Source organism: Mastacembelus armatus, chromosome 12 (assembly GCF_900324485.2).
Source record: "Mastacembelus armatus chromosome 12, fMasArm1.2, whole genome shotgun sequence".
NCBI classification, from domain to species: Eukaryota; Metazoa; Chordata; class Actinopteri; order Synbranchiformes; family Mastacembelidae; genus Mastacembelus; species Mastacembelus armatus.
Window position 1 is genome coordinate 13873632 of NC_046644.1, and position 26451 is coordinate 13900082.

A 26451-nucleotide genomic window follows, 5' to 3' on the forward strand; every position below is an offset into this window, starting at 1 on the left:
TTATTTATTGGTCTGTTGTGATGCATTTTCCATATTTACTGATATTTAATACTTTGGTGGAATAGTACTAAAAATACACTGATGTATTTCATAATCTATAATCAGCGTTGAGGTTGTTCTGAATTATCTGGGTCTTGACAACTATACTGGAGTCATAACAGAAGCAAGCAGCCCCTATTGCTCAACTGCAACCATGTTAATAAAGTCCTCATATAACAAAACATCCCAGGAGCAGCACTACACATTCAGGCTCACCCCAACTTCACTTTTTTAGTTGTGGCATATGAATTGCCTTACAAACATGGTTTATATGAGCAAGGTCATAGCAGACAAGCAATGCTGTCTGAGGGCCCCTGAGCAAAATTACATATTTGTCATACAGGTATACACATGGAATCATAATGCTTATCGCTTCCAGCTTCATTCACTTTCCAGACACTACTTGGAGCCAGAGTTGCTGTGGCCATGTTTCTTTTTAATACTTTGTGTTTTCTGGCAGTAAAGCTGTCTTAAGTATTTTCATTTTAGCAAGAATTTGTTTGAATATATGGCAGAGGAACAAAAAAGAGGGAGTTCTTTAACTAGAGAGAGAAAGTATTGTAAAAAGGCTACTATTACGTGTATTAAGTGAGGCTGGGCGTAATAATCAACTGACAGCAATACTTTGATTGCTATGTTACAGGCTATTTGATAAACTGATGATAAATTGAAGTCTGCTTATTGAATGAATTATCGTCCATTTGATGATAAGTATAACATCTAAATATTAAAAATAAAATAAAAAAAATAAATGTTAGGGTAAGACTTCAGAATGATATTTCCTTTCTTCATTCCTACTTGGGCTAATTACTGAAACCAGCTTATGTGGTTTTGCTTGATGTTATTTATATTTTACAATTTCTTTCCCTAGCCCCCTCACTTCAGTGTCTCTAGATAAATAACCATGTGAATGAGCAGGACTTGCAGACAGTAGACTCACACTGCTCACAAATCCCTTTTTTGAATTTTTAATTTTATTGTAGTATTTTTAGTCATCTGATGTCCCAGATATTAAAAATATAGCCTTTTCTGTTTAGGACTGAATATGCAGAAAGGAATTGTGAGTTTATGTATTAAATCTAACTTATTTCTATAATGCAACTTTTAGTTTATGCTAATGTAAATTTATTATGATACACTGTCTTTGTATTTCTGTTTTTAAGTGTCATTTATTTGTGTTATGCACCGTTCGTCTCGAGAAAGTGAAAGTAAGGTGTTTTTTTGACTGTCAAAACAGTTGGTTTGTGTAGGGAGCAGTACACTATATTTACATTTTTCCTTACAGGCAACCTCCTCCCCTATCCCCCTCCTTTTCCCCCATTAACATGGTATTGGAGAAAGTTTACGTATAGTGTGACTTAGACACCAGAGACCACTGATTACAAGGCCTAATGTTACGATGATCTTCCCCTAACCTTAACCGTAAAACAGCTTTTCCCTTCTCATAACCATATGGTTTCAGTTTCAATTAGACCTTTACCACAAAGCTAGATCAAAAATAAATGATTGTCAAGCCTGCTGTTTTTCTCAGTCGTGTAATTACACTCAAAGAGAAAAGAATATTTCAGAAACCATATCTGCTAAAAAAACAGATATCTAGAGTTCTGTTTATTCTGAATTTCAGGAGCATGTGTGAAATTTTACAAAATGTACTATTTAATGTATGTAAAAATAAATCTCATCTAGTGATGTTATGTGTCACATCTGCATGTTCAGTATTCACCAACCTTGATGGCATTGGTGGAAATCTGGATCTCGTGCAGCTTCCTCATCGTGCCGTCGCGGTCGATGAAGTATGATGAGGCCAGCTGATGAAGAGCTTCCACATTTTGAGTAGCATTGGCAAGCTTCCTGTCCAGCTTGTTTTTGGCCAGATACATAGTCAGTGCCTCCTCTCCTGCAGGTAGTACAGGAAGATGGAAATATGGTTAGGATGATACTCTGCATTTTGAGGGTAAAGAAGAAAAGTAAATAGTAAGTGTTTCATTTGTCTGTCCCAGTTGAATAAATGATCTTTAGTTAAGGTGCATTGAATAAATAAGTGCATATAATGTAGATATCTTCATTTCATGAGAGTTGTTCAATTCAGACTTATCTCAGCTGCCAGCGGAGCGCTTAACACAAGTGATAAGTCAGAGGTCTAAATACCAAGGCAAGCGGTTTTAGTTTGAGAAACCAGATGCCCCAGTTTTCCAGGAACAGTTACCATATTTGCTGCTTTATCCCCAGCTGGCACCATCCCCAGAAATGTCCCTGGATTTACCCATATTGGGATGGCATTATTTCCATGAGAGCTCTAGTGATATAGATTTTTTTTTTTTTTTTTTCCTCAATCCAACATGAATTTTATCCTGTGCGAACAAATCCTTTATCATACCTGTTTCTCAGCTACCCCAAGCCAGGAAGAAACTAATAGAATTTTAACACACAAATAGAAAATAACATTACCAGTTGTAGAGATTTAATTAGTGCCAAGAAAATTAGAAAATAGGGATGAGTACAGGAGCCATAGCAGCTGCTGTTATAACCATGTGTAGCCTCTTAACGACTGTATCTGTTTGTGTGGCATCTTCCTGGATTATCACAGTTCCCCCAGTTTTTTTTTTGTTTTTTTTTTCCATCAGCATGACTGACTAAAAGACTCATGCATGGTTGAATCAAATTACTGACCCTGTTTGGCAATACAGGTATTACTTTAAGAAGTATTAAATTATGCCTTTCTTTTCTATGTTTCTCTGTTCATACTATACACAAAAGATTTATTTATTTTTTTTCAGTTATCAAGGATGCTTTCATACCACAGAATAATACCTTACATAGCAAGTTGTTTCATAAATCAAACAGCCTGCACACAATAAGCTTATAAATAAGAAAAGAATTGAGACATAGACAGTTTATCTGATCTTATAAAACTTGTTGCTATTTTGTTGCTTTCTAGCAGTATTAAGCCAAACTGCTGCTGTTGTTGTTGTTCCTGAGATGTTCAAACTGGCAAACCTGGCAAATCTGTATTCATTTGCTGAGGTAAAGAAGAAGAGTTGCCACCTCTAATGGGATGTGAATTTAAAATCACTGACTGTAATAAGGTCACAACTACTGTGAATATAAAACTGATTATGCGCACACACACACACACACACACACACACACACACACACACACACACACAAAGCTCCATGTCTCTAATCTATTTCCATAAATGGAGTCCTTTACCCAGAATTTCATTAGAAATGAAAACCCCAAAACATGACCCTGATCTCATATGCATATACAGGATACAGTATGTTAAGTCTGAATGTCCAAAGGGAATGAGAGGTTGGATCTTATTTACACTGAACCACTAACCTTTTAGTAAGTAAGAAAAGCATGTGGATGTTTAAAACAGAAACAGGGCCAGTTGACAGGGTGCCAGACAATTGCTCTAATTTCCATGTCATATGTCTCTTCACACACTATGAAATGTTGAACTGCTTATTGCCTGCCTATACACCATATTTCTGCATCTTTCATTCCTATACAAAGAAACAGATGCATAAAAAGAAAATACCAGTCCACTTCCACAAGCTCACACAACCTTGCCTTCGAAGATTACTGTTCAAAAGGCAAACCATATGCCTGGAACCTGTTCAAGAGCATGTCACATATGTTCAGGTTTGCAGTGCTGTGAATGGTTATTTGGCCCCAAGTGATGCATTGGAATTGGTCACTTAACTTGTGGTGACCATGACTAGGGGTGGGTAGCAGTCAGGGCCAATGTCTCACGCCTGGTTAGAGTACAAGCACTGAGGGGACGAGGCCCCTTTCCCTGACGCTGCCATGCTCTCAGTCCCTCGGGGGTTAGCAAAGTTACTTACACACACTTGACTTACACTACTGCACAAGAATAATGGTGCCACATTAAGCCCTCCATCTGCCCTTTATATCTCTATTGCAACTTAGTGTGGCATAAAGGAGGACTTCTGTACATAAATAGTTTGTGGTTATTGCTGCTGGCCAGGCAAAATCATTACCTCCGTGGCTTTAAAAAATCATTTGTGTGCACCTTCCTGTAAGTAATACATTGTGGTACATTATTACAGGGCACCTCACTGGCACACTGCCAGAATTAATCAGCTCATGCAGAGCTCATGTGTTTACAGCTGAGAGGTACTGTACTGTTTCACTTCAAAATCAGCAAGAGTGTGTGTGAGTATGTGAGTACATTTTTTTTTTTTTCTTGTTTTTTTTCATGTGCATGCATGAGCACATTTAGTAATGGAATGGCTAGGAGTGTTCCACTTGGTGTTAATGGTACATATGTGAATCACTTTACAAAGAGTATTAATCTATTCTGTTTTATGATGTTGTCATGCATAGGGAAGATGATAATGGATGTTGTTGTTGTTTCCTTTGTTGTTTTGTTTTCAAACCACTTTCATTAATGATATAGTTTGACAGAATATACAGACAGATACAGTTGAAGTAATTACAATTCACAATTCCTGCATTCTTTTATTAGTTTTAAAGCTGTTGTTTTGGGGGAAATTTGAGGAACAAACTTCATAATAATAATAATAAAATTGTTTGCAATTAACTTAATAATAATGAAAGCAGTAAAGAAAAGTAGAATTAAATGACAGACTTTGCTTCCTTATATTACTAAAAGTATGCAATCAGTATAATAGCTAATCTCTTAGATGGATAGGCTTTTTAAAATAAAATGTATGACTCTTGCACAGAATACATTCAACTCACCAGAAGGATGAACCAAATTATTTTTTTTACTAAACCATAACTAGATTGTCTCTGCTTTATGCAGGAGACATTCGGAAAGGGGAGCTGTTGCTTTGTGCCACATTCTCAGTGCCCTGTTATTCCCTGTATTTTTTTATGTTGGTAGAAGCAACAACTACTTAAAGTTTCAAGTATTATGTGGCAAAAGGTAGTAGTGTTGACAGCTTTCATTGGGTAGACTTCCAGTACTTTCCAGGGCACAGCTTGTGTTCTGCACATGAACTCTAGCCTCAGGCTTCAGTGACCACAAGTCATTTCAATAAAGTGCTTCTTTCTCTTCAGTGCTGAATGTTTAAGACGGCTGCACTGGAAAGTTCTCTGATCCAGTCATAGGTTATGTATTCACTAGAGAGTAGGAGGGCAAATTAATCTTTGGAGCTAAAAAACAATCGCTCCTCATGTAGAACATGTATTTGTAGCTCATTAATGTGAAAAGACAAGTCATCAGCTTGAACAATGTTTCTTTATCCATTCAACAGGTCCTACTGAACTTAAGTAAAATAATGCACTCTTCCCCAATTCAGTACACTTGGAGATTTTCAAATGACCATTTACAGTTATCTCCTGTTTGTCACTGGTAGCAACAGCGTTTCATTCAGTTATACTTTAGGTGTAGCTTTTTCTTCTCTTTAGCCCTTTATGTAGATGAGTATGAGCTTTCCAAGTGAATTTAATTGTTAGTGTTCCTACAGACTCATCAATTTCTTCTTTCAAATGCTCTAGACTTTTCTGTGTAAGAAAACAGCAGTGCATCCTCTCAAAAACTGATTTTTATCATATGCGTGAGTGGAAATGACAGCTGTGGCGAAATCTGTTCTTCACATTTTTTTTTTCTCATAAGTCCAAGAGCAATGCCTTCCACTAGGATTTATAAGCAACCTTGGTCGTCCAGTGTCTCCTTTACCACTCTAAAGCCTTGGGTAAATAGAAAAGGTTGATTTGTCTACTGCATCTATAGGATTGTTCTCAGCGGCTGAAGGCATATGAGAGATGCTAAGCATCTATGTCTTACTGTTCTTATGTGTTTTTCAGTTCCAGCTCCAGAACGTAAATTCTGAAATGTCATCTCACAGTGTTGGTGTCGTGTCTTCGGAAATCCAAGATGTATGTGTTTATAAAGTTTAAACTGGTGCTGTTGTTTTTACTACGAGAATTATGGTTATTTGTACTTAATCAGATCATGGTCAACTCTTTATACACCCTTCAAACTTATAAAATTAAATAATCTTGTGTAATGTAATAACACTAATTAGTCATTATCTTGCTGCACCCTGGGTCAGTATTCATCTACAGGCAACAGAAATGTGTGTATATGTATATGTATGTATATGTATGTATGTATTTATGTGTATATATATATATATATATATATATACATATATACATACATACAGAACTTACCTGAAGTAGCAGAAGTGTTTGAACATGCACTGAATATAGTCAGTCCATTTGGTGCATAGGAAGTAACCTTTTAGGAGCAGTATTTTCCCAGGACATACCAATTGAGTAACTATCCATAAGTAGGCTGATGACCAAACCATAATAGGTTTCATATTCAAAAACAACAAGCACTGTTACAGGAAGCAAGGAGGAACAACAACAATCTCCTACTTAACACATTCAAAACCAAGGAATTGATTACTGATTCCCGGCATGAGACCCCACCCAAACCTCCCATACACATCTCAGGTGAACCCACATCACAGACTCAGTGTCTTCGCACACACATAAGCAAACCACAGAAATGGAATATCAAGTCAGACCAGATCATTAAAAAGCCCAGCAGTGGCTTTTTGCCCTCAGACAACTTAAGAGATTCAAAGTGAAAAATAGAATCCTTCTCTAGTTTTCTACAGCTATCATGTCTGGTAAGAGAATCGGAGCACTAAAACCTACAACAAACTTCAGCATATTGTGTGTAGATCCTCTTTAATCATAGGATCCCTTCTACCATCACCTGAATCACTCTGCATGAAACACCTAATCAGCAGGTCACGTAGAATCATATCTGACTTATCCCACCCAGCTCATTATATGTTTCAGTCTTTGCTCTTTTGTGATCTTTATTCACCACAGCAACCTGCTGCAATAAAGACACTGAATTCTGCCTCTTAGTCTCTCACTCCTGCATATTGCAATGAAATACATTTTGCTTTTTCATCAGCTAGGGATGCTGTGAGTGTGTAATGTATCATTTCTGTCTATATACTTAAGTTGACACTATATAAAGGGTGTTTTTTCTTTTTTCTGTATTAAAAACAAATTCAACCAATTCTGGTTATGTGACCATCCATCCATTATCTATACCCCCCTTAGCCTATCCCAGTTCACTTTCGGTGAAAGGCTGGGATACACCCTGGACAAGTCGGCGGTAATGTGACCATTAAACTTAAACTTATAACTGGCACACTCATAGTAGAAAAATGAATGCACATGCTAAGTGACTGTGCATTGTACCCGTTTCTATCTAGATCACAGGAGGGAACTTCTAATGGGGCTCTTTACAATTGACCACTCAATTTTAAGTTACTGTGGAGAAGGAGAGTTCACTTCTTTCCTCTCAAGTGTATAATGACTCTTGAGATCACAATGAGTAGGTAACTTAAAAGAGAACTGGCTTCTTGTTACTTTATTGCTTTGTATAACCGTGTTCTTTAATTGTCAATCCCAGGATTGAGATAAGAGTGTACTGACCCATAACTTGAAACAAAACGGCCTCCAGGTTGAAGATAATATGGCAATAACTCAAGGGTAGAAATGAGGAGTCAGAGGTTTTAAGATGAATGGAAATCAAAAAAAATGCAAAGGATGTTGTTGCTGATGCTCCACTTTGGTCCATTTTCCAAAAGTAGTATTGCAGCATGAATCACCTTGCACAGTAGTGTGCATGACAACTTGTCTGTTATTTTTCAGTACAGTTCAGTTAAGTTATTAAAGCTGAGAAATTGACATTAAGTTTACTGCAAGAAAATGAAAACATGTCTATTATGGATTTTCTCTTTCTGGTAAATGGACAATGTGGATAACACAAACTGGTACTTTTAACATTTCTAAATACAAATGATAGACAGAATGTATAGGATTAATTGATGGCTGCAAATTTGACCATAATCTCTATACCCTACAGAATTTTTCAGTTATTTTGCTTCATAAATGTTGAAACTAATAAACCCTAATTAAACATGCTTATGTGTTAAGATTCAAGCCTGGTATAGTGTTGTGAATATTTCTCAAAGGCATTTGATTGTAAGATTGCAAACCTACAAGCATAATTTTATACAACTAGAGCAACTACTTGGCAGTGTTTCATGTGTACAAATATATAACACAGGGTTTGAGCAAAAGAGCGGATTATCTTACTAATTATATCTTTAAAATGCAATTGGCAAAGTAATCACAGTTAGCTGCCTTCATGCATCCCTCAGAGCTTGAGATAAGATAAGAGATTCAAGGGAGAAGCCATTTATGTTTAGTCATGGACAGCAGGGGTGCTTAACTTTTATTTTGGGAAGCATATCCAAAATGCTGATCATCAATTAGAGACATTTGTTCTGCTTTATAGAGTTTGTACAGTTTTGTTTTTGTGAATTGAATGTTGACATTTATGGGATGTTTTTTTTTTTTGGGGTGGTTTATTATTACCAAAAAATAGCACTGAAAGCAAGCTTCATAAAACCCCAGTGTTTGACACATTTCTATACGGGTTTTTGAAATGCTTGTTTTTTGTTTGTTTGTTTTACAGGCTGCCTGTATGTCACTGTTCTATAATTAGACTGTGTTTGTTTATAAAGTAGAACAATACATAGAGTATGATAATCATCCTCTCCCATTTACCTGAAAAGTCCATAAGTGAAAGTACTCATGAAGAAAATTGTCTTCAGCCAGCTGCAGTGGTACCTGATGTCACTGTTAAACCCATTCTGTAAAGTTTATACAATACGTGGGTAAGCCACCACAAACATGACTGTTCGGTGCTTGAATTTGGTTTGACATATTCTAAGTATTTGTACCTAGTGTTTGTCCACAGAAAGTGAACTTTACTTTAATTTAATTTTACTTTTGGTTGAAAAGCAAGATTTTGTTTTTTTTTTTTAACCCCATGACAATTTATTCTCTGCATGCACTGGCCACAGTAAGTACACTGTTCTGGGAAAGTCAGTAAATCTTCAGTAAGACTACTGATTTGTCACTGCGGTCACTATAAGATCACCCTAATCTTGCTTTGGTTGAAAGTTATTTGGTCTGCGAGATTTTCTTTGGTCTGCTTTGTCCTGCCCTCTTGTGTTGTTGCTGCAGTTTTGCTGTGGGAGAGTTTTTCAACACCCTGGAGAATAGCTCGACCCTGAACTGCTTCACTGAGCTGTTGTTGAGCTGACAGTGTTGAAAACAGGCAGATGAATAATACAGGACACCACTGTGTTGTAGTTTCACAGTATAATCATATGGGCTCATTGAATTGTGATATGTATTTGTACAAATGAAATATTTATTCAGAACCTTTTTAAAACAGATCTGACTTCTTATATAGTTTATTGCATTATTATCTGGAATTGATAACAAAAAATAAATCAACTCTGAAATTATTGGTATTAAACATTAATAAAATTAACTTTAAATATTCTAATCTACAATGATCCATTTTGTCTTTGGATATAAGTCTTATTTACAGCCTATAAAATTATGTTCCTGAAATAGGTCTCCTCACCCCTGACATGAGCAGTGTAAGCAAACCATAAACCATATGTGAAAGCATTTAAAATGGTTTGTAATAACTGTCTATCAAGCATGGAAGTAAGCAAATTAAACAAGTGAACCTCTCTTACCTCCCAGGGTGGCTGAGATGAGAATGTGTGTTCCATATTTCTTAATGATGGTGTCGATGAACTGCTGAGTAGTGGGTCTGCGGCCCAGCAAGCGTACGCTGCGCTGGAACTCAGGCATGAGTGGCACGGGGTTCCGGATCAGGTCCCTTCTCTCAATCGCTGTGTTCCTCACCTTCCAACGTGCAAATTCCCTGACAATCATAGTAAAAAAAAAAACACACAAGTGCTCACACCAAAATTACTTAGTGAATCTAACCACACTATCAACAATGGCAGCAAGACAGTATTAATTATAGTGTGATAACACGTTCATTAGCCTGACTCTACCTTACCAAATGCATTTGTGGGAAAACAATCCACATCTGGTGCTGCACACTGTGACCATAAAAGACTGAAGTATTTTAACAATTTATAAAGCAGTCCTGTGTTCATACATCTGAAAATTCACATTAAAGTTAATTTTAGGAAGTGAATCATAATAGCAGATATTAAAGAAGCTGGTGATGAAGAGGCTTTTTCTTCGTGTTCATTTAATCAATAAATTTACACAATATCATTATGTCTTCTGGATTGTACTTTACCCAGTGTCCTGTAATATTCATCTGTGACAGCAGACATTCATTGTTTTTTTGTTCATTTACATTGCCCAAGGTCATTTCCTCTGTGTCATTCTCTGACTTGAATTTCACCTAACTGCCTCATTCCACTTTTTTTTTTTTTTGTTTTTTTTTTTTTTTACTGCAGTTAAAGATATACTCCACAGCACAGACGTAAAAACCTATAAAATATTTGTGTGCATGTCCATGATGTTTGCTTCTGTATCCACTGAGACACACATCAACAGGCATTACAGTCGTCTCTGTCACTCTGAGGTTCACAGAAAACCCAAATAACCCTGCCCTGAAGAAGGTTTTCTTTAGCTGTCTGAAATGCAAAAGAACACACCATATTATTGAGTCTGCGGCCAATGTCTACTATATACAGTAACTGAAAGTCAGGGATTAGGTGGTGTTGTAAGTAAATTTTTTGTGTGTTGTGAAATTGTCACTACAGTTACATACAAATTTAGGCTACTTGTTTTTTTTTTTTTTCTTTTGTTTGATGGAGCAGCTAAAGAGAATCTTTGATGTATTTGTTCATTCTAAAGGAAGTGTCATTTTAATGCTAATTTAATGAGATGCTGTGATTTTTATCATCTGTTCTTTTTGTCAAACAGAGACGTGATTCTATTTCCATATGGATTATGCAGATTCTCTAACATACATGTCTGCGCATGGATGTGTGAGACATATGGTCACACTTAGAAGGTGTGAGTATGCATACACAGATGCAAACATTCAGTGGCATTAACAGGGGTAATCTCTCCACACTATTGGAATGACATTTCCTTTGTTTACAGAATAGGGGAAATATAATAATAGTAATAACAATATTCCATTTTGCTAACATATAGTTTTCTTAGAATTAAATTTATATTGAATTTCAATATATTTAATACTGCAGACTCCAATTGTTACAGTGTGTTACAGTGCGACATATGCTTCATCAATCCAAGCACAAATAAAAGGCTTCATCCTCTCAATAATTTAATCCTAAAACCTTGCTCTTATTGAACTCTGAGCTCTCTTAAATAAATGCAATGAAAAAAACCCAACCAACAAATGCAGATAAATATAAAACACACACACAATGTTCTATCCCAATTCAAACCAATCCTTTTGAGCTTTTTGGATATTGCATTCTAATCCTACTAAAACATGTTTTAAATCAATCTTGAAGAAATCCAGGTTTGCTTGTTGTCCACTTCATGAAAAATAAAACGGTAACAATACAATAACGAGATTGAGTGGAAAAAAAGCATTTCACTATTCTTGATATCATAATAAAAATAATGCCTCTTTCAGACAAACTCTCAAGGTTGCTGTTGTCCACAAGAAATTCTGTAACCAATTTTAGAGTTTCAATGAGCTACTTACAGAATACACACAAGGACATTTGAATAGATAGAGATGCTTTATTGTCGCTATAGGGAAATTTTTCTTGGCTTCAGCTATAAAATTTAGTTAAAGACCAGTTTAAGTATTATGACAAACCCAATAGCACTATTATTAACCTAAAAATTTAAAGAGTTAGCAATATGAATAAAAGCTATGGCACATTGCTTTACAGCAGTTTCATCCAAAACTTGCCTCAAAGTTTTGGATGAAGCTGCCCCCAAGGGATTCTGATAATGACTTAGCCATGAATAGGTGGGTCTCTTCAAATTGATGGGTTACTTAGTTTGAATACTCTGACATGCGGTCAGCAATGTGTCACTCTGGCACTCTCAAGCATGGCAGCACTTTTTAATGCTCTATTCAGCAATCTATATTAGCATTTAAAGATTCATACTGTTCTGCCAGTGGACTGTTACGTAATCTGACATATTTCACAAGTAATGTCTTGACAACTTTCTAAAAGGCAAGGTAATTTCATACATTTAGTACTGCCAAAAAGCAGTAAGAAGTATTCATGTATTAGGGTGAATGAATTAATGCTTATATTATGACAATACAGATTCTCACAGCTGACAGGAGAATGTCAGTTCATCTTGAGTAATGTTTTTCAACCAATTCCTCAGCCTTGCAAAGACACAAGTGCTCATCTGGTGGGACAGGGCTCACTGCTCATACTAATACAAACTGATTCGGCTTTCACTTCTGTCCCAAGATTAGCTTTATAAGAGGTATCATTGCTGTTATTTCTGAAATCTGCAGCAAACATTCAAGCCAAGTGGACATGTAGCAGATATACCATAGTTTATCTATTTTCATTCTCTGCCCTGACTCACTCTATATCTCTGTTACTATCCAGCTCTCTTAGATATCAATTCATTTCCATTGAATCCTCCTCATGGCTTAGTCAGTGCCAGTTATTACATAAAACTTTATACGGCAGCCATATGTACTTGGACCTTTCTGCCCCATATTAAGCATGCCAGCAGATGGAACCTGCGACATGATTCAGCGCCATACTTCACAGCTCCAAGACCTGTTTAATGACCTATCATAGGATGTTAAGAGGGGATAAATGGTATTGCAGCTGCATAGGAGGAAAATGGGAACATAGGTGATTATTGCTTTATGATGTTTAAGTAATTCGTGTGGGCATGTGGGAGGGTATATTACATTTGCCTTTTTGATAGTAGCTGTAATCTAGAGAAATGTGTTCTGCATGGTATGGATGAAGCCATAAATATATAAATAAATATATACTTAATTTCCATATATTTTCTGTAAATGACATTGATATTGGTTGGTCATGAAGATTTGGATGTTAGGACCTTATGCATTGATAAAGTTATCACACATATATTCATGTACTGTAACATGCAACATATTGTTATTTTGAACAAAGGGTTTGCTTGATGATGAAAGGTTTATTTTGTCTTTGAAGAATCAGCTAAACTCGGTTAACACCCCAGTTCCCAGCTTGAGTCCACAGTTTTATCTGAATCCCTTCCAATGTTTGTCTCAGCTCAGCTTAGTCGAGTAAACATGGACAGTGGCTGCTAGTAAATACATTATTGTAATCATACAGCCAACTCCCTCATCTCACATCAATCAGAATGAGAATATCTTTCACTAAAGATCATCTGTTTTAATGAATGTACTGGTGGCTCTCGCATAGCTGCTTCAATTTTAGAGCTTAAATGCCTTAAGAAAAGTCATGTTTATAGTGTTATTTTATTTATTACTTCATTTAGCCATACCTGGCCTATTTGTTACAAAGCAAACACAAAATAAATAATAAACTGTGCAAAGAGAGAATACATCAAGACAAGCAGAGGGATCTCATCAAAAGTCTGCCAAAGCCAACACCTGAGCAACAAAGCAAGTAAAAGCACCTTTGATTTGCTTTGGATATCTTGCACAAGACACTCATGTGAACTGTGCATGGTGTCTCGTGTCTCTGATACTGTCTGTCCTTGTTAGAGACATTAATGAGAACATTCATAACCACACAAAGTCATCTTTTGAGGATTAACTGAATGCATAATGTTATGTATAACTGAGATGGCAGAATGAAAACAAATTAAAAATGTAACAGAATTTATTAACACATTTCTGCCAGTGTCCCGGCTTTATTATTTTGGATTAATTGATGTTTACAGGGGGTGTAACTATTCCTTCATTGCATCAATGCATCAACTGTAAATTATGCCAAATCAACTACATCATTCTGCTAAAAGGAATAAACAGGATGAATTACTCTGACTTCACTAATGATCAACTTAAATTGCTTTGAACCAAACTGTCTGCAGTTTCAAAGTTGTTCATGCTGGTGACCAGGAGGATGAACGTTTTACTGCTAAAAATTAAAGTTGTATTTCTTAATGTTTTCATAAACTCAAACCCAATTTTACATAATTCTAGTCTGTGTTTTTTTTCTGGAACAGCAAATTTACATTCAATAATTGCTTCTCTATGTAGCAGTTTGGATTGTTGGTGGTAAAATTTTGCATTCCTATTCCTCAGATGAAGTGATGCACACTTTTTCTAACATAGGCCTATGTGTAGTACAAACGCCATAATTCAGTAATTCAGACAGTTTTGCTGTATTATGGTGTGTGTAAGTTATTGAGCTCAGAGTGGTGGACGGCTTTAAAAGCCTTTCCACAAAATAAGGGCTGGTCAACCCATATTCCCATATTCCTCGTTTTTCCAACTCTCCCTGCCCTACCCACTGCTGATTACCTGCATCAGGTGTGAAAATCAGAAACCGGAACTGGAAGATACCATCTGAGGTGAAGGTGGAGTGGGGGACGACGACAAAAGGAAGTGGTATTTTCCAGCTTCTGATTGCCATACATGGAACTCAACTGTGCACTGTCACGGCATCATCAGAGAACGTGAACTGACTCTAGCACACAGACAGGAGTTGGCCAAGACGTGACTCTGCAATATGACCATGAAGACCTCTGATGAGAAACAGCAAATCATGGTAGGCAATAACCAGTGCGCACCAGTGGCTTGAATATTGCAGCCCAGGATGCTGCCCTGAATTGGGATGTTTCAAAACTTTATTTGAAGCGATATAGTTGTTATGAATGTGGTGTCAGACACTTCGACGTTTGCATTGTAATAGTATCTGTGTATCCTTATCTGTGTCTAGCAGTGCGGTGTCAGTAAATTTAGTCTATGGAAAAAAACGAGAACAGCCTGCTGTGGTTGGCAGAAGCTGGAAAACTGTGAATGTAAAGTTGGTCCAATGTGGCGACCATTTATTTATTTACTTATTTTTTTACATGTAGCAACACACTTCAGTGTGTGTGTTCACTTGCCAAGTACAAGTTGGCAAAGTTGTGTTGTCAACCAAGCTACACTTTGTTGTGCTTTGGTTAGAAAATGGTTTGCGGAGTCTTTCCAAAACATACCTGCATGTTTTGGGATTGAAATGGTATCGGTGGAAACAGGTTGTTGTTGAAACATGTAAACTAACTGCTGTGTTTCTGTAAGGGTTGCATCTACATTTAGTGGCTGCAGGAAGTAGAGAGACCCCTTCACTTTTTGTTATCCTGTTCTCAATTTAATTTGAAGTTAATAAAACTGCCATTTTTAACCAGTGACCATCAGTCTACACTCATAACCCATAATAAGTGAAAACATGTTTAGCCTTGTTATATAAAAAATGTGAAGTGATTTTGAAAAAATATATATTTTTATTTAATTTTTGTATATATGTTCCAGTCTTGAATTCTGTACTTTGTAGAAGCTCATTTGACAGTAATTACAGTTTTGAGGCTTCTGGGGATCAGGCTCTACAAGCTCTACACATAGATTTGGGCAGTTTATCCAGTTTTTCGAGGCAGGTCCTCTAAAGTTCCGTCAGTTTGGATGCAGAGCCTTTGTGGACTGCCGTCTTCAGGTTTCTACAGATGTTATCTAGAGTTTAAGTCTGGGCTTTAGGTGGGACAGTCAAAGTCAAGGGCAGTCGGAGATTTGTCCCAAAGCCGTTTCAGCTTTGTCTTGCTGGTATGATTTGTGCTGGCAGATGAGCTGTCGTCCCAATCTAAGTTTGAGCAGGTTTCCTTCAAGGACCTCTCTGGATTTGAGTGCAGTCATACCTCTCTTAAGTTCTCACCAGTCTCTCTGTCCATGCCATCAGCACCTCGTGATATGGTGCCGCCACCTCTGTGCTTCACTCTAGGCATGGTATTATCTGATGAGCAGTGCCTGAGGCCTGAAGCTGATTGTAGAGCATTAGGTTCTCTCAGGGACTAAGGTGTTTCTTAGTTTACCTGGACAGCATCTCTCGGTGGTCCAAAATTTATACCATTATACAAATATTGAGTCTGCTTTGCTCCTGGGAACATTCAGATCCTGATCTTGCCTCACCAGTTTTATTGCTAAGGTCTTTAGAGAGTTACCTGGATTCTTGGCTTGGTTTTTGTTTGGACATTCAGTGTAAATTGCAGGACTTTATATACACAGGTGTGCTCAATCGATTCAATATGCCACTGACCGGCTTTACAACAATCGGGTTTTTAGACACATCTCGAAAAAGATTAATGCCAAGAGGATGCTCTTGACCACAACTTGAAATGCCACAGCGAAAGCTCTTGTTTCAATTTTTATTTATTTATTTTTTAAAATATATTTCCACTTTGCCACTGTGGGTTAATGATGGTGGCACATAGGGATTTAATGTTTAAAATCACTTCAGTGGCACAATAAAGGGTGCAAAAGTGAAGAGGGTTGAACACTTTGTGAAGCCACTGCACATCTCTCCTATCAGTCAGTAAACTATCCACACCCATGTACAAACTTCCTGTCAGTAATGAAATGTTGCATAATGCTTTCAGTGAAACCCTCATGTATAATGCATTACAGATGCCTTAAAAATGCATAACGCATTGGATAAATCACTGTCCATTTTTACAGTGACAGTTGTGTCTTATAACAGTTGCAGGAAAATATAAATATGATTGATATTTTTCTGAAATATTTAAAGGATTATATGGTATTATTGTATAGTCTAGTCAGTATTAATGTTACACAGTTTGTATCAGTCCTCAGGTGTTATGGAAATCATAGCGCTTTCTCTAACCATAATTGATGTAAAGTGTGACTACGGCATGTCATAACACCTTCCAGGCACCATGTTGTCTGCTTAAATTAGAGTTGGGCTGTATTGCCATCCACTGAATATTCCCTAAAGCTCTGACAAGGGCAGGAAACGACCATCATACGGTGTGTCACTGCAGGCACTTTGTTGATCCTGATGCTAGAGCCCAGATTAAAAAAAAAAAAAAAAAACCTTCAGAGAGTATGACAGACATTCATAATAGAAATGTGGCAGCCCAGAGAAAATAGACACAGTTTTGTTGAAAGAAAATCTGTAATCAATTGAGACGGCGGTTTTGCTGGACCCAGAGAAAACATGTTCTTGGGCACCTTTTAAATGACATCAGAAAACAATAATAGCAAAAGTGTTCATGAATTATAGGCCTTGTCATACCTGGCTTTATGCTTCCCTCTGTCCCTTTCTCATATTGTATCAAAGTCTTCAGAGTCTAATACAATACATATTCAAAAGGTTGTTGTTCAGTTACAGCTTTAACTTTGACAGTGTGTGGTTAAAAAAAAAAACAAACATGAATTCCTGCAGAAAAGGTGTGCTATTTCTTCTTCACTTTAAGCAAACAACCATTTCTGATGAAATGAACCAAATAAAAATGTTTCATCGAGCTATAAACATATTAGTGTTATCAAAACAGCCTCACTTTTTTTTAAGCAGAAAAGATGCTGTCATAAAGGGCAAGAGTGTGACATTCAGCATTTTACAAGGCAGATTTAAAGGATCTGCTTTTTGTAGAAAAATAACTTAATAACAAAAATAGGGCAAATCTTGCACTTATTTTTCTTTTCCATTTGAGTTGTACCAGTTTGTGTTCACCTCTTCTAGTGACTGCAGATGCCAGTGTTTGGACATTTACAGATAGAACCATAATTTCTTCTGATGTACAAATGTTACTTTTGATTTGACACTACTAAGAAACTAATGTGAACCTTAATAAGTCCTCCAGTGTGTTTTTATGGTTACTTGTATAACAGGATGTTTAATATATTTCTGTGCTAGCATTTCTGAATTAAGAGAAAAACTAAACTTGTTCTTAACTCTACCCCTCATGTTCTGTACTTTTTGTAGCTTTTAAGTATCATTTTTACACATTATGTCAGAGAGGTGACGATTTCACTGTGCTGCAAATTCTGTAGCTGCAGGTTGTGCTGTACTGGTTGCATACTGTAATGCTTCAGCTTTAGATGTAGGAGTATTTATAGTAAGTCTGTAAAATGCTATTTGATACCATTCTTGCCAATTCCCTTTAAAAAAAAATTCAATATGTCACAGAGTGAATAGGAAATAACTTTTAGAACAACACAGTAGCATCTTTTTCTGTCTGTTGTGAGCATCTTTTTGGCATTGATCAAACAATGCTTATTGCTTACTGCTATTTAGTATTCACATTTAATGATGGGAGCTGTAATTGATATCATACCACATCTTGAAAGTAAAATTAAACTGTGTGAGATGAACAGTTGGTTTCTAAATAATTATAGATTTTCATGATATGAAAATTATCTTAAGTATATAAAATTAGAAAACATCTAGTCTGTGTAGACCGAAAAAGCACCATTAAAGAGATTCTTTATTCTAAGCCTCAAGGCTTTAATTTATAGATGACGATACAATATTGATCGTGCTGAAAGTCTCACCATGCCAAATGTTTAATTTAGTGTTACATTATTTTGTAAACATTGTTTTTCCATTGCTTCTCTTAGTGTCCACTGAAAGCATCCACAACCATGGGGGCTAATCATACTTCGGTTTCCATCTCGTTCACTTTGGAGTCATCCAGTTCTGCATTTAGTCTGGTGAGTCAGTCTGTTTTTGCTATTCTAGCCCATATTTCCACAATACTTACTTGAATTTAAAAAAAATCTAAATGGAAAAAAAGATGCTTTTTATGAGAACAGTTTTGTAAAAAAAAAAAAAAAAAGAGTCCAGGTCTTTTCATGATGCCTGTGAAATGCAAACTTCATGGAAAAAACTGTGTGTGCTTAGTGTTACTGATGTGGTTTTGGAGAATGTCTGCTCCTCCTGATGTGAGAAAAAAACAGACAGCATTGGTTTTCACGCTTTGAAGGATGGACCTTTCATTTTTAGCCATTTGTTCCACTACTTGTTTGTTAGGGATGAACTGACTAATACTTCAATTGCTGGTTGAAAGGGATACAATACAACAACATCATTTTGAACTATCTACTTTAGTCACATTTACTGTCACAAAACAAAATACTCTTGAGGGCAGCAGTGCGTTCCCACAGTCAATCTCATGGGAGGAAGCATGGGCTGCTCTCTTTCCAATCCCTGACCACAAAGTTTAAATTAGCTCATGTTGAGGTAAAGTTTTTTTATGGCTGGTTTGCATGTAAAAAGAAGTGATTGTGACATGCATGTGCACTGTTCTGTGAGGTAATTTACATTTCCAGTTTCTGTATTTATATGGTTATTTTAACATTACATAGAGCAATGGAATACATTCTTATGGCCTGCTGATTAACATAAAACTAATAATCCATAAAAATAACCATTGGAAAAACAGAAATAGTGAGGTATCTCTTTGCTCTCAGTAAAAGCAGACCATGGCATGGGCAGGTTTTTTTTTTTAATCTTTTTTTATTTTTACCAACTTGAGAGTGGATGCTAATTGCAGCAACAAAGTGGTTTGGGATGAAGCAGATGCTTCTATTCAGTACCTGTGCTGCATTTATTAGCTCACTCTACTCTTTCACGTTTATATTACTGGCCTTTTTTTAAAGGTGGAAGTATGAAATAGAGGTAAGGAAATCATAAATTGAACCGAATCTAACTGCAGGAAAAGGTGAAGATAATTTTTGTATTACTGACAGATTGATATAACTAGAAATTATTAGGGTCTGGTAATACAGAATGAGTCAAATAACTGCAGGATGGAGGGGGGAGGTGGAATCATCTTCACCATGATGATTTCATTTGTCTATGACTATAATACTAGCTTATTAAAATTAATTAGCAAATGATCCTGCACATGGGGATTTTGAAATATACCGTCCTACATTATTTACAAAAGCCCATTAAACATTCCTGAGACATCACTGATTGAGTCTTTGCCAAACTGTTCTTTATAGAGCCTTGCTCTGCTGACTGAGTGCACCATGAGGGGGCTCAACAGAAAACATTGGCAAGCTGCTAGGACTGGGGGAGACTTTGATCCAATAATGGTAATTCCCCCAAGAATGATTTTGTGAAACGATTTTGTCTTCCCACGCAGTATTGAATTATTTCCTTTCATTCTGGACATGGTGTTCCCGCATGGAAACGGTGCTTTTTGATCTCAGTACTTGGGTATGATTTTAGGGATGTAATGTAAATGTCCCTACATGTAGATCACTATATATTCGAGCAGGAATTACGAATGTCCATGTGTCGTAAAACAACTTTCCAGGCTACCAGCAAGAGGCTTCAATTATTTACGTCTTAAGAGGGCTTTTTTTATTCATCCAGTTCATTTGATTTAAACCAATGAGCATGTGAGGGCAAACACTTGGTGAATAAAATTTCATTCAGGCTGTCCTCTTATCTACTGTATTGAAATGGTGGGCTTTGTTGACCCATTTTTTTCTTGAAAATCAGATTGGGAAGGATGCAGCTCCTGAAACAGGCCTTAGTAAGTATTTTTTTGTTAAATTGAGTTTCAGTTATTTAGTGAATGTCTCATCTGTGCCATGCCTCTGTGGATTACATTAATATTTATACTTTAGATATATTAAGCCTAACATTATGTTATATGAAAATCCCTTGCTAGCTACGTGACTTGCAGAAGAGCAAGACATGGTAATAGCAGATGGCAACTGTCCTGGTTAAGAATAGATTCAGATTACATCTACTTTGTAATGTAGAAGGTTCTTCAGACTGAACTGCTTTTTTTGTTTCACTTTACTTTTTAGCCCTAATCAGTCAGTATGATTGACATTGATATAGTGGTTCCCTGGAGCAGTTAAGTTTTTTTTTTTTGGGTTGTTTTTGTTTTGTTTTGTTTTTTTTTTAAAAGATCAAATAAATATGTTCAAAAATAGTTTTCTGTTAAGTTACAACAGGCTGTACATTTGTTTGTCTACACTTCTTACAATTTTTGTGTCCATTATTGTAACAATGTTTCATGGATTTGATTCTTAATCCCATCACCAGTGCTCTGGTTGGTTAATTGCTTAATTGCAGTAGCAAACACTGGGTTCAGCACAAGACCTAAGCTCTGCAAATTGCTGGACAAATCAGAGATGGGGGCAGTGATTCAGAGGTCTTGACTTACACTAGTGTTTCTCCCACAACACTTAGTTTAGGTCACAGGGCATTGTTCAGCCATGGCATTGTTCTGAGCCAATGTGTAAAGATATCATATCTAGGAAAAAGATTGTTGAAAAATTGGACTTTTGACTATCAAACCATTTAGGAACAGTGGGAATATTCTTGTCATTTATATTGCATTTACATACTGAAGATTTGTTTGTGTTCCCTGGAGTGCAGTAATAATTGTATTACTTTGGGGACAGTACCCCACCCGCCCCCCACCATAATATGAGTCCAGGGAACCAATGTTTCTGCGCTGCCACAGTATTATACAGCTCCTTGACAGAATGAAAGAAAAAAAAAATCCAAGCCTTTCATGGTAAAAAAGGCAAAGCCCAGTAATAAATCATACAGACAGAGATACAATTGAAATCCTGTATGAATTTCAGCCACCAAGAACCATACAAAATATTATAGAATGAATCTTAATCCTATGCTCCAGTGCACAGTGAAGGACTACACAGAAATAGGTGGGGTGTTATTTTGGTTAGCCCAAGCTGTTTGCTTTTGCTTGTTTTATTTATTTTCACTTCAATGCTGGCATGGGCTGGATTCCTCAACACAACAGTGCAGGAAGTCAGAGGGGCTATTTTGAAATTCAGTTATAGTGCTGCTAAAAAAAGTAGATACCATCAACAGAGAGGCCAGGTAAAAATATCAAAGTGACTGTTGTTTTGAACTAATGGGTTTAGATAAAATTAGGTGCATGCTAGCAGTAAATCGTTCCTGCCAATGTCCCCATATCTGTCAACTTAATGGTACTGTACACACTGTCTAATGGTTTGTTGTATATTTTCTTCAAGAATAGAAACATTCAATGCCAATATGTGCACTTTATATTAAAAATGATTTAGTATAGTGTCTTATAACTGAGTGTCTGATGGCTATGAGGTACCTAAAAGCTATGAGAGGAACTGGATAGTGGATTGTTATTCCTGACAGAATGATAGGTTCTTTTGACACAGAAATATTGGCAACCAAACTGTCCCAATATGTAGCAAAAATGGCTTTTCCTCCCCCTTAAAAACATCTTTCCAAGTTGTGATGTCATGCAACATGCCTGATGCCTGCAGAGTCCATCTGTGTAAAATTGTGGCGTTAGTCCGGTAATGACCATATTGTTGTCAGTAAATAGGAAAAAGAGGAGGGACAGACCAAGCAAGAAACAGGATTATGCCAAGGTTACTGTGATGTACAAGATCAACATGCAGAGACAGGCTGCCTTTAATCTTGTGTTAAGGCTTAGTTTGGGTTGATTTTTTTTTTTTTTTAATTTTTTTTATTATTTTTTATTTCTACTGCCAAATTTTGTGGGAGCCAGACAAAACGCAATTTCACAGTTTTTCTTTTTTAAAGGTTGTAATGTTTTATTCAGTAAGTTATACACAGAGGTAGAGAAAGGTGAAAATACTGAAAATATTCAGTGAATGAATTTTCTTTCCATTAACTGCACTGCTGTTGCTATAAAGCTTTTCTGAAAGTCTTTTGGCTGGGTCATCACTTTATTTAATTTTGTCTGCAGAAAATGGACTGACCGCAGAAGAAATCCTCTATATGCTCAAGTTAAAGCAATAGGGAAATAAACAGCATAAATCTAATTTACTTACTGCCATAATGGCATAGTTAATGTAATAAAGTATGCTCTGTGGTAACAGCACAAACTTATAACTAAGTTGTGATTTTGGTTGTTAAATGTTTGAAATTCAAACAGGGAAACTAAAAATCTTGATCATCGAGCTCTACAGCTTCATGACCGTGATACCTAAAAAGATCTTAGTTATTAACCATTAATAGGAGCATATCAGCAAATGGATCGCGATTGCCTCAATATAATATGATTGCCGGCATAATAAGTTTGTTAGTGCACTTTGTAATAGCGATGAGGCAATGAAATGAAAATGGATCTAATCAAAAACAATCTCTTAATTCACTTTAATCTCAAGAATTTGATGGGACATGGTGCCGGAAGCAAATGCATGGGTGAGTGACATGAGCATGTGTTTGAATCTAATTAACTGTGTAATATGAGAGGTTCTGCTGATGAACTAGGCTGACTGTGTGGGCTAGGATCGCATGGAAATTATGTGCCTACACAACAAATAATGGGACAAGAGACACTGATTTGCATTCAAGTGAAACTCAGAATTGTGGAATCTCAAAAATATTTTAAAAGTCTTTTCTCACACAGAGAGGAACATAATGATGAGCGATTACCTCGAAAATATTGTTTGCATTGCATTCACAAAAGCTAGTGCAGTTCAGGAGATTATTCCTGTTATATCTATTGTCATGCTTTCATCTCACATGTAAAGACTTCCTGTATACTGGATGTTGTTTGCAACTGATGAAACACTTCATCACCTTCCGTGTCCTGTAATGAAATCACAAATAGTGCCCTCCCTTTCTACATATAATGAAAACCCACCAAGGTCAAAGCATCCATGCAGTAAAAAAAGAACGACTGCTATTGTCAGTGCCCTAGATGCAGCTTATTGTGTCCCATGTATTTGCTGCTGAACTCAATTTGCCCTGTAATATCTGTCAGTCATACCCCAAATAAAACAGCGTTATGTTGATGATTTCTCTGTACTGTATTTGTTGCGAGTATAGTGACTAAAATATAAACCAGCTCTGCAACTGAATAATCCACTTTATCTTTTTTTTTATCTACTGAAAACAAAACTTATGCACTTTACTGTCTTTAATTTAAGGGTATTGAAATGGCTTCTTCACTGTTATGACACTGATATTGTATACTGTTTGGAGATCACATCAGAAAAAGTAAATCTGTTGAATATTGCCTGACAGTCATATAAGTGAAAGAATTTGTCACCTTGTTGAGAATTGAAGTATAAACTATTTAGAGTGAGGAGGCAAATTAGATGCTTGAGGATACATTTCAGCACCTTGGACAGTGATAGGTGTTTCACACAAAGAAACCTTTGGCTGTTTGTCAGATTCAAGAAAGTGTTTCTTACAAGCAGCTTGCAAAATGATGCCACTTACCAGTTTAAGATTTGTCATATGCCTAAATTCACACATTCAGTTAATTCTGAGCAACACAACAAATTTTTCTCAGATAATGTTGGGGCTTAATATGCTAAACATCCAGTCTAAGACATCCAAGTGATGTGTGGAAAGCAATGAAGGGCATGTGGGTAATTATTTGCCCAGTTTAATTTTATTGTGATCTCAAAATAGTTAAGAATTAATTGGTTAAGAAAACCATCTGTGGTAACTGTGAAAAAGCAAGTGCACTTTGAGTTGAGATTGTTCCTATCAAGTAAACCCCCAAGCATTTTCTACTTTACCCTTAGTTAGGTAAAAGCTATTCAAATGAGGTTATTTTTTGCTCTGACACATAATGCAAAATTAAGAAAATCATCTGTGTCCTCTCTGGCTTTCCATTTGACCCTCAATTGGCTAAGGACATTTCTAGAGTTACCTTTGTTTTATAGAAGACATAAGCGTGTACCAGTAAGTGGTAATCCTTAATATAATTTGTGATTCTCTGCTGAAAATGAGAAACATGTCATTACTTGTTAAACCCACTTATCAGGCCTTTGCGATGTTGCCCCTGGAGGTTTCCCAAAGATATCAGACTGGCTAACTCTCGACCATCTTTATGCTCTTTTTACATACACTTTTTTTTTTTTTAACTGAAAGAAAAATGTAATAAATCTCTTTTTTTTTAAACCAGAATTACCATGACATTCACTTATCTTTGCAAAACATAAAGCAATCTGTTTTCATCAAAGTACCATAGATGTTAGTGAACATTTGCTGACAGACTAAACATTTAATAACATTGAAGCCTTAAAAATGTTAGAGGTACTGATGGGCTACTGTATTGGTCCATGTTCACACCAGGTGTTTGGACAGTGAACCTACTCATTTTTTCTTCTCCAGGCTCTGTGTTTCAAATCTGAGCTTTGATTAGCTTTACTTCAGTCCATAACTGTGTGAGATATAGCCCTTTAAACACATACTGTTCAAAAGCAGCTGAACTTTGTCACTTTGGACAAAGTTTTGTATAGGCAATGATGGTGTGAAGCCTTCAACCCATAGACGTCTTCCCTTGTGATGCGCTCAGGTTTTCATTTGCCATCAGCTCCTGCTATTTGGTGTCTCTACCTTTACTTTGGTCTTCAACAGCTCGAAATCCTGTTGAGATCAGATGACACTCTACCACTTGGGGATATTTAGCTTTTTCAGTTTGAAAGGTTTTCTTGTTGTTTTGGCTGTTTGTTTAGAATTCAGCTGGATGATGAAATGTCTGAGTTTTAATATATTTGACTGAATCCGAGCACACAGAAAACTCCTGAATACCCAGCATTCATCCTGTTGTTCTGTCAGCACGGAAATCACCAGTAAATGTCAGTGTGCCAGTTCCATTGGCAGCCATACATGTCTAAGCCATAACAGAACCACCATCATATTTGACAGATGAGGTGGTATGCTGTCATAAGTTGTTCTTCTTTTTTTCTCTCTACACTTTCCACTTTCCATCATTTTGATGGAGGATTCTTGTTTCATCACTCCATAAAACTTTGTTCCAGGACACTTCCTGTTTCTTTTTGTATGTTATTGTGACTCAAAAGCTAATCTTTCCAGTTATGTTTATTGGGGGGTGCATCTCACAGGAAATCCTTTCATACAAAGGTTAACACTACAAACGCATGAGTTTAGTTCTAAATTGAAGTACTAAATTGATTTTTTTTTTCCCCTTAATTTTGTAACAGATCTTTAAATAATTCTAATATTAAGTTTAATAGCAAATCATTTTATACATCAAGGTGTTATGTATCCACTGGATTCACTACCCAAACTGATAACAGCCAAAACATTGTAAGTAGATGGTGCATAAAAGCCCTGTGAAATTACTTTTGGATGTGACCTTTCTGAATTCTTACAATACAGGAGAACCTGTCATATGAAGCATATTCGACATTTTCAGTGTTTTGCTGGAAATGAACTGACTCAGATGTTCATCAGTGAGCCTGGAATTTTGTGTTTGTGTAGTTCACACCACACCAAAGCTATACACTGACTGCTGGACAGAAGAGTAGGAGAAGAAAGGCATTTTTGCAGAGGTGATTAGAAGAGCTGGAGTGTACTGACTCTGGGGCTGGAACATATCCCAAGTGTATGCATTTGTAAACCTTCAAAGACATTTTTCTCTCATTTGTTGAATTCAGTAATTTAACCTTTAATCATTTTTTTGGGGCGGGGGGTAGTAATTCACTTTAAAAATGAATCATACTAACCCACATATTCATCGTTATTTAAAAGTTTAAACAACCTAGAATACTGTTACACAGTTGTGTCTAATAGGGAAATTTTTATTCTGTTGAATGGAGACTTCAGTGCCACCTAATTTTAA

The 26451-nt window shown here is 36.4% G+C and overlaps 1 protein-coding gene across 1 annotated transcript in view; it reads right to left on the reverse strand.

Annotated features, from left to right (window-relative positions):
• The window catches only part of brinp1 (bone morphogenetic protein/retinoic acid inducible neural-specific 1), a 68829-nt gene that overhangs the window by 34084 nt on the left and 8294 nt on the right, over positions 1-26451 (reverse strand). The window contains exons 2-3 of the mRNA XM_026297868.1: positions 9636-9826; positions 1767-1936 (exon numbers count right to left, since the gene is read on the reverse strand). Coding sequence (XP_026153653.1) covers positions 1767-1936; positions 9636-9826 — 361 coding nt within the window. The remainder of the gene's footprint in view (positions 1-1766; positions 1937-9635; positions 9827-26451) is intronic.